This window comes from Tachysurus vachellii, chromosome 17 (genome assembly GCF_030014155.1).
Source record: "Tachysurus vachellii isolate PV-2020 chromosome 17, HZAU_Pvac_v1, whole genome shotgun sequence".
NCBI lineage: Eukaryota > Metazoa > Chordata > Actinopteri > Siluriformes > Bagridae > Tachysurus > Tachysurus vachellii.
The window spans coordinates 13977706-13987491 of NC_083476.1; the positions used below are offsets into that span (position 1 = coordinate 13977706).

At 40.7% G+C, this 9786-nt stretch overlaps 2 protein-coding genes across 2 annotated transcripts; both read right to left on the reverse strand.

Annotated features, from left to right (window-relative positions):
* Positions 1-109: 109 nt before the first annotated feature.
* On the reverse strand, positions 110-2862 carry LOC132860398 (V-set and immunoglobulin domain-containing protein 10-like 2). Its single transcript, XM_060891586.1, has 6 exons — positions 2514-2862; positions 2147-2428; positions 1554-1829; positions 938-1195; positions 589-849; positions 110-492 (listed from the first exon to the last, which is right to left on the reverse strand). Exons 1-6 carry the CDS (start codon positions 2860-2862, stop codon positions 110-112), a joined length of 1809 nt encoding a protein of 602 aa, XP_060747569.1.
* A 52-nt stretch (positions 2863-2914) lies between these two features.
* On the reverse strand, positions 2915-9334 carry LOC132860399 (V-set and immunoglobulin domain-containing protein 10-like 2). Its single transcript, XM_060891587.1, has 5 exons — positions 9065-9334; positions 5254-5529; positions 4348-4605; positions 3342-3602; positions 2915-3228 (listed from the first exon to the last, which is right to left on the reverse strand). The coding sequence occupies exons 1-5, from the start codon at positions 9273-9275 to the stop codon at positions 2915-2917; spliced, it is 1320 nt and encodes a 439-aa protein (XP_060747570.1). The 5' UTR covers positions 9276-9334.
* Between the last annotated feature and the right edge of the window lie 452 nt (positions 9335-9786).

Consider the following 9786-nt stretch of genomic DNA (forward strand, 5'->3'; position numbering starts at 1 on the left):
ATCAGGTCAACACCCATGGAAACAAGCATGGAAGACAAGTGCCTTATATGTTAACAGCTTGTAGAAACTAGACTCTCATCATTCTTCTCAACCCTTAAATTCACTTTGTTCAGTTTCTCACTATTTCAAAGCATATTTCATAAATAGAGAATTCATAAGGCATTAATAGGCCTGAACAAGCACCCTCAGCATACTTACTCATAACTAGAAGCAAGACAGGAATCTCTGCTCCTCCGATAGCATTAGCAGCCGAACACCAGTACTGTCCACTGTCCACCTTGCTGTCTGTTTCTCTTACAGTTAAGTTCAACCAAGCGGCAGCTTGCTCGAGGACATATTTCTTCGGTGTCTCACCAACGTTCTGCTTTAAGTTATTATACCAGGTGATCTTTGTGACCGCTGGGTAGTTTTTACTCAGGATGCAGGTGAGCTGGACATCATTGCCTTCATACACTGAAACCACACTGCGTTGAGTCATCAACACTGGTGCCTCTGTAAAGAATAAATATTGCGAAACAGTTAACAAAGTGAAAATCTATAGAGAAAAGACCATAATAAAAGCCAGAATTGATTATACATGATCCTTACCTAACTTTAGCACACACTGCTTGCTCTCTTTAACTAATGGATGTTTGGCATGACAAACAAATGATTTGCCGCTGTAAATGGCACTGGAACGCAGGACCAACATGTTAGAGTTGTCCTCAGATGTTCCCTGCATGTCTCCCGAGCTAGAAGCCCACCACAGTAGAGCCCGAGGCAAACCACCCTCCCAGGAACAGGACAGCATCAGGAACTCGTTATTACGTGTCGCATATGCAGAACACTTGGGTTCTCCATAAGGCATCCCTGAATAACACAAGATATCTGTAGTAAATTCTACAGTACAGTAAAGTTCTGGCAGATCAGTGAGAAACATATCATATCACATACTCACAAGTTCTAGTGACACAGGTTTGGGGAACGTTTAGCGCAACATGCGAGCCATAGCAGGTGAATACAGAGTTGTTAGCTGTCTCAGGCCCTGATTGAATCCAAGTGATGTCAGTAATTTCCTCTCTGTTGTCTCCATTTACATATGGACTCCAGTTCAGGGTGGGTGAAGGATAACCTCCCTTCCATGAACAGGACAGAGCTAGGTCAGTGTAGTTGTTCACTGGGAGAACAGAACAAGATGGACTTCCATCTGGTGGATCTGAGGAAACAAAAGATTATGTCTTATGGCTTGAACACAGGACCTGTTTTTAAGATTTTGACAAATAATAAAAAAAATGGGAAATATGAAGTCAGAGATACTGTTAGTCAAACTTTTTTAATAAACGATTTAATGGATTGATAAATGTTAGAAATAACTTCTTTTATAGTAAAAATCTAAATCCATAACTCTAACTAGACAGTTTACAGACACAACAAAGTATTTATAATCTACAGTTTATACTGATACTAGATAAGAAGCTTTGGAAACGTCAAGTCAGAGATATATAAGATACAAAACCTAGAACAAAGAGTAGATAAAGATAACAGACATGAAAGTAAATGCCTGGAGAACTCACAGTAGACGGTGAGAGTGATGGTTTTCTTGGAGCGGGTGTTCAGGTAAGTGTTCTGGGCCAGACAGGCATAGTAGCCTGTGTGCATTCGAAAGATTTTAGTGATAGTAAGTTGTGGTCCAGTGTAAACCTGGGAGTTGTTGTAGAACCAGACGTACACACTGGGAGGGTTGGATGAGGCTTGACATAGGAGGGAAACAGTCTCTCTTTCCAGAGCTGAGTATCCTCGATTTGTTACTGAGTAGGGTGTTACATCAATCTGTGGCAGGTCTGGTCCAACTATCAGAGAAACCCACCATATTATCAGTGGCGGGTAAAAGTGTTGAACTTTTCCACAATTTGTATTGTTCCAACATTAAATGGTATTATATATATAAATCTACACAAACTAAATCATAATAGTGAAGCGCAATCAGTAGAGTTTACAAATTTAAAACAGTTGCATTCATTGATAGCATAATTTTTCATTCGGGTTGCTGTTAAACCATTTAAATAGTTCTGGGAAGTAAATCAAGTTTTATTTAAAGAAGATATAATTATCTGCAAATAATAATATTAGCATTACAAATTGTGAAACCAATACAGCTCCCACTCACATATAACGTCTAACCAGAGTCGGTCACTGTGCTGCTGATTAACCTCATTCTTTGCCAGGCACCTGAACCAGCCTGTGTGATTGCGTGTTATCAAGGTGATGTTAATTTTACTACTGCTGCTCTCAGCTAAAATGGTGACCTGCCCACTGCGGCTCTCGTGCTCCCATGTGTACTGTATGGGATCTGTTCCATCATTCAGACTACAGTACATCCATAATGATGCTCCTTCCTCAGGTGACGGGTCACTCAGCAGGATGTAGGGTTTGGACACAGGTGAAGACACTGTAAAATGGTGAAAACTACAGATTTACAGATTTTTGGTTGTTAGACCTAAAAACCAGTTTCAACTGAAAATATCAGTTCTCACCTGGGCTCTTGATCTCAGAAGAATATCCAATAGTACGACGATTGACCGGTGTTACACGGAATGCATACATGGTACTGGGGTCAAGATTTGTGATCTGGTAGCTACGAGTGCTGGGTTCCAGATTTTCAGTGACTTTCTCCCAGACAGGAACAATGTCACTTCTCTCTACAGGAACAGTGAGCTTTTGCCGCTCAATGAAAAACCCAGTGACATCACCATATGCCTGAACCAACCACTCCACGTTGACATCTGTCCTCTGACGCCCACTGTATATGATCTTACTGATGGTCACATTGGGAGGTGTTGGGTACCCTGAATCAGGAAGAAATTGAAATGCACCAATGATCATCCCACTGACATTCAAAGTTCCTTATATTACTATAGATGAAATGAAATTACATTTAAGGTTTTGTGAACTCACTCATCACTAGCAGTAAAATGGAAATCTCCATTCCTCCGAGAGCATTGGTAGCAGAACACCAGTACTGACCACTGTCAACCTTGCGGTCTGTCTCCTGTACAGTCAGACCGGTCCATGTTCCAGCTTGCTGAACAATATACTTCTTGGGTTTTTCAATCACATTCTGCTTTAAGTTATTGTACCACACGATTTTTGTGACTGGAGGGTGGGTTTTACTCAATATGCATGTGAGCTGAATATCATTGCCCTCAAAAACAGAAACCACACTCTGCTGAGGTATCAAGACTGGCCTTTCTGTAAGACAAAAGTGTGGTGTAGAATCTCTTCTAAGAGTAATAATATTGAAAGTGTTAATATATTGATCAATATTTTACTGTATATTTTACAATATATTGAGTGGTACATACCTAGTATTACTACACATTTTTTGCTCTCTTTAATCAGTGGATGTTTAGCATGACACACAAAGGTTTTGCCGTTGTAAGTGGCACTTGACCGCAGGACCAGGATGTTGGAGTTCTTCTCGGGTAAACCCTGTATGTCTCCCGAACTTGAAGCCCACCACACCAAGGTCTGAGGGACACCCCCCTCCCAGGAGCAGGCCAATATCAGGTACTCATTATTAAGGCTGGAATTGGCAGAACACTGAGGATCTCCATAGGGCAGCCCTAAAGGAACCACAGAATATTTGTGAATACTAGTTTGATATAGAAAGAAAAAACTATGAAAAATCAAAAAATTTCCAGATGAGTTCCAGACTCAGGGACTCAAAAACCCTGAGTAAATTTTATATATAGGGTCTGTTAATTGAACAATAGCTAGATATATAGTTCCACACTACTAGTCACAACACATAATTGATACACAAGCCAAATAAGATTTATTAAATAAACATTTTCATACAGCATGCTGAGTAACTGCGTGTTCAAAATTGTAGTGGTTTGTCTATATTTTTGAAAATCGAACTAACTACAGTATGCGTGTTGAATAATACTGCTTGCAGGTATAAATAAAAATAATAACTGTGCAAGTGGGATGAAAACCCTGTCCTGTGCACATCTCTAGTTGAAACCAACTATGAGTTAGACTGTTGCTGGCATTTTTACAGTATTTTCTAGTGTTTTTATGGATATGTATTATTAGGGTTCATATACATGTACAGAACATGTACTTTTGTATGTATGTATGTATTAGAACACAGATACAGATTCAGATATAAAGCAATGCAATAAACAAGTACAGAAGCTGCATTGTGTTCCTGTACTATAAACATCTCATTATTGTTTTCCTGTTGTTTAGAAATTGTTATTCTTTGTGGATATGGAACTTTTCACCATGAAGTGAAAGTTCATGGTGACTTGAGTTCACCAATACATTATTTTCACAAGGATAAACCTCACAACTCATACTTACATGTCCTGGTGCTGCAAGTTCTGGTGCTGTTAAGTGTAACATGTGAGCCATAGCAGGTGAATACAGAGTTGTTAGCCATCTCAGCTCCTGCCTGAATCCGAGTGACGTTAGAAATACCCGGTGAGTTCTGTCCATTTACATATGGACTCCAGTTGAGGGTAGCTGGAGGGTAACCCCCTTCCCAGGAACAGAAGAGAGCCAGATCAGTGTAGTTGTTTGTTGAAAATATAGAACATGAAGGAACACCATCTGGTGGATCTGTAGAAAGAAAAGAGTTCTTGTCACCCTTCATTTAATGATCAAAATTACACATACACTGTACTTTAACACATATTACTTTTTTTATTTATATTTTTTTATTTAATTCTAACACATATTAAAGCCATATACAATATTTTTTCAGCCAGTGTATTTTTAAGCATGTTTCAAAACTATTGGCACACCACTGTTCATTTAAGGTTAATCCTCCCTAAAGAGAATAACAGCACTAATCTTCTTGTAATATCTAACAAAGGTGGAGACATATTTAAACTAAAATTTCTGGAAACTTTCAGCAATTAAAAAGTTTACGTATGTTAACAGATATTTTAAGCATTAGAAAGGATTGATAATGACCTTGCTAGATGTTCTTCATAAAATACACTATGAATAAATCGTCATGCCTTTTCTAGAAGAATGGGCAAATCTAATCATTTCAATTTTTAGCCAAGTATTTCATTTTGCCCCGTGACCCGAGGTAGTTCGGATAAGCGGTAGAAAATGAGTGAGTGAGTGAGTTCAATTTCATTTTGAAACAGAATTATTATATATGTTCTTTTCTAACAAGCTGCTGCCCTAGAGTGTTAATATTTTTGTTTATTTATTGAGTCCAATCAGCTCATATCAGTGGTGTGTATTAGCACTCACAGTAGATGGTGAGAGTGATGGTTTTCTGTGCATGGTTGTTGATATAAGTGTTCTTGGCCAGACAGGTGTAGTTTCCTGCATGCACACGCAGGATGTTGATGATTGCAAGCTGTGGTCCAGAGTAGATCTCTGAGTTGTTGTAGAACCAGACATACTGGCTAAGAGGTTTAGAAGTGGCTTGACAATTGAGGGAGATGTTTCCTTTTTCCAGTGCTGAATAGCCTCCCTCTGTTACTGAATAGCTAGAAGCATTGATCTGTGGCATGTCAGGGCCATCTATACAGAATGGTTTTATTATATTATTATAAATAATAATATAATTTGTGGAAAGAAATACTTCAGCTCATAAAATTAATAGTTGTATGAAAGGCTTCCAAAATGAGTAAAGGACAGAAAGCAAATCTGGAACTATTGATTTTGCACTTTTAATACAATAAATGCTGCTTTTTGGTTAAATGGCTCAGGGGATAATAATAATAATAATAATAATAATAGCCGGTCTCACCACTGTCCTGTACACCTTCCCCTTGATTCTTGCTGATATTTTCCTATCACACAGAACTCCTGACACCTTTCTCCACCCACTCCAACCTGCCTGCACTCGCTTCTTTACTTCTTTCCCACTCTCTCCATTACTCTGGACTGTTGACCCCAAGTACTTAAACTCCTGTACCTTCTTCACCTCTTCACCCTGTAACCTTACTGTTCCACTTCCCTCCCATTTATTCACACACATGTACTCAGTCTTACTACGACTGACTTTCATTCCTCTTCTCTCCAGCGCAAACCTCCACCTCTCCAGGTTTTCCTCCACCTGCTCCCTGCTCTCACTACAGATCACAATGTCATCTGCAAACATCATCGTCCAAGGAGACTCCTGTCTGACCTCCTCTGACAACTGGTCCATCACTATAGCAAACAGGAAGGGGCTCAGAGCCGATCCCTGATGCAGTCCCACCTCCACTGTAAACTCCTCTGTCTGACCTACAGCACACCTCACCACTGTCCTGCTCCTCTCATACATGTCCTGCACCACTCTGACATACTTCTCTGCTACTCATGACTTCCTCATACAGTACCACAGCTCTTCTCTTGGCACCCTGTCATACGCTTTCTCTAAGTCTACAAACACACAGTGCAACTCCCTCTGACCATCCCTATACTTCTCCATCAACATTCTCAGAGCAAAAATTGCATCTGTTGTGCTCTTTCTCGGCATGAAGCCATACTGCTGCTCACAAATTTTCACCACCTTCCTTAACCTAGCTTCCACTACTCTTTCCCACAACTTCATTGTATGGCTCATCAACTTTATCCCCCTATAGTTGCTGCAACTCTGCACGTCACCCTTATTCTTAAAGATCGGCACTAACACACTCCTTCTCCATTCCTCAGGCATCCTCTCACTTTCTAATACCCTGTTGAACAAACTAGTTAAAAATTCCACTGCTGCCTCTCCTAGACACTTCCAGACCTCTACCGGGATGTCGTCAGGACCAACTGCCTTTCCACTTTTCATCCTCTTCAAGGCCTTCCTGACTTCATCCTTTCTAATCTTATCTACTTCCTGTTCCACAGAGTTCACCCCTTCTACTCTTTTTTCCCTCTGATTTTCCTCATTCATCAGCTCCTCAAAGTATTCCTTCCATCTCCTCTGTACACTCTCCTCACTTGTGAGCACCCTTCCATCTCTATCCTTAATAATTCTAACTTGCTGCACATCCTTCCCATCTCGATCCCATCTCGATCCCTCTGTCTAGCTAACCTGTACAAGTCCTTCTCTCCTTCTCTAGTGTCTAACCTAGTGTACAACTCATCATATGCCTTCTGCTTGGCCTTAGACACCTCTCTCTTCACTCTGCGCTGTAACTCCTTGTATTCCTGTCTATTCCCTTCAGTCCTGTCCATATCCCACTTCATCTTGGCTAATCTCTTCCTCTGTATACTATCCTGAACTTCCTCATTCCACCACCAAGTCTCCTTATCTTCTTTCCTCCTTCCAGATGACACACCCAGCACCTTTCTCCCTGTCTCCCTGATCACTTCTGCTGTAGTTTCCCAGTCATCCGGCAGCACTACCTGACCACCCAGAGCCTGCCTCAACTTCTGTCTAAATTCCTCACAACATTCCTCCTTTTTCAGCTTCCACCACTTAGTTTTCTTCTCTATCTTTGACCTCTTCCTCTTACAGACCATCAGAGTCATCCTACACACCACCATCCTATGCTGTCTGACTACACTCTCTCCCACTACCACTTTACAGTCACTAATCTCTTTCAGATTGCCTCTTCTACAAAGGATGTAGTCTACCTGTGTTCTCCTACCTCCACTCTTGTAAGTCACTCTATGTTCCTCCCTCTTCTGAAAATACGTGTTAACCACAGCCATGTCCATCCTCTTAGCAAAGTCTACTGCCATCTGTCCTTCAAGGTTCCTTTCCTTAACTCCAAACTTGCCCATCACCTCCTCATCACCTGTGTTCCCCTCACCAACATGTCCATTAAAATCCGCTCCTATCACCACTCTCTCACCCGTGGGAATATTCTCAATCACCTCATCGAATTCACACCAGAATCTCTCTTTCTCCTCTAACTCACAACCTACCTGTGGGGCATAACCACTAACAACATTCAACATCACCCCTTCAATCTCTAACTTCAGACTCATCACCCTGTCTGACACTCTCTTCACCTCCAGAACATTCCTCACAAACTCCTCCTTCAGGACCACACCTACCCCATTTCTCTTACTATCCACACCATAATAAAACAGCTTGAATCCTGCTCCTATACTACGAGCCTTGCTACCCTTCCACTTGGTCTCCTGTACACACAGTATATCCACCTTCCTTCTCTCCATCATATCAGCCAGCTCTCTACCTTTCCCTGTCATAGTACCAACATTCAGAGTCCCTATTCTCAGTCCTACACTCTTACCTTTCCTCTTCTCTCTCTGTCTGTGCACTCTCCTCCCTCCTCTACTCCTTCGACCAACATAATAATAATAATAATAATAATAATAGATAGATAGATAGATAGATAGATAGATAGACAGATAGATAGATAGATAGATAGATAGATAGATAGATAGATAGATAGCACTTTAAAATGTTAAACTGTAATAAATATTCATAGAATTATATTATGCATGTTTTATAATAAAATAAATAAATAAATAAAACAAATTCTGTGGATTAAATGCCTTGTTGATAAGCGAGGACAGAGGTAAATGGCCAGATTTGTTTGAGCTGGCCAGAAGGATATAGTAACTCAATAATTACTCTTTATACAGTATCTATGTTAATCAGAAAAGCATCTCAACCTACTCAAACCATCAAACCTTGGGGGGATGAGATCCAACTGCAGAAGACTTGGTTCCACTTCCACATTTGGTTTCACTGAGTTATATTATCCTTTCTGTCTGTGTCTGTCTGGTCATTCACCTCTAATCTCTCTCATGAGCAGTCTGCAGACGCTCCACACACAGGGTGTTTTATTGTTTTTTGCCCCATTCTGTGTAAACTGTTGTGACTGTTTTGTCTGAAATTCCCAGGCGATCAGCAGTTTCATGACATGCTCAAACCAGGCCATCTGGCACTAACAAACATACTACGGTTAAAGTCACAGTGATCCAACTTTTGTCCCCAAATTCACGTTTGATGTGGACATTAACCAAAGCTCTTGACCTGTATCTGTATGATTTTATGCATTGTGCTGCTGCCGATGGGATAGCTGCATAAATTAGCAGGTGTACGAGTACTCCTACACATAGATAGAAAGATATTTAAATATGTCAAAAAGCCCTCACTTACATAAGATGTCTAGCCAGACCTGGTTACTGCGCTCCTGATTGACCTCATTCCTGGCCTGGCATCTGAACCATCCCGTGTGGTTGCGGTTAACTGAGGTAATGGTGATCAGACTGCTGTTGCTCTCAGCCAGTATGCTGACCTGCCCACTTAGCTTCTCCTGTTCCCAGATGTAGTGAATGGGTTCTGTGCCATTCTCCAGATCACATCGCATCCAAAATGATGAGCCTTCAACTGCTGAGGAGTCACTCAAACGAATGTGGGGATTGGACACAGGAACTGTAAGGTACATCACAGCATAAATGACTAAAATAAATGTGTGTTACTCCATTTTTTGAAAAGGAGTTTAGATGTGTGTTTGATAGTAGGGTCACCACTAGAAGGTAAAAGCCTCCACTAAAAGCATACATTCACTGGATGCTTGGACACGTTTCATTTTAGATGGCCATATACAAGAAAGGGTACAAGAAAAGCACTTGTGAGTGATGGTGAGACAGGTAGAGTTGTTAGAGTACTACCCTACAGTTAAAAAAAGGGGGTGGGTGAAAACATCCCTGAGAAGCACCTAAAAGCTTGGGCTTTTATTAAGAAAGCATGCAGGACTAAGAGAGACAAATAAAAGAGAGAAACAGAGCACATGAAATAACATATCTATCCCTCAAGGCTATGAGTGTTCAAGAAGCTCAACAAACATCATATGTTACTCTCGTACATTCTGATTCAGC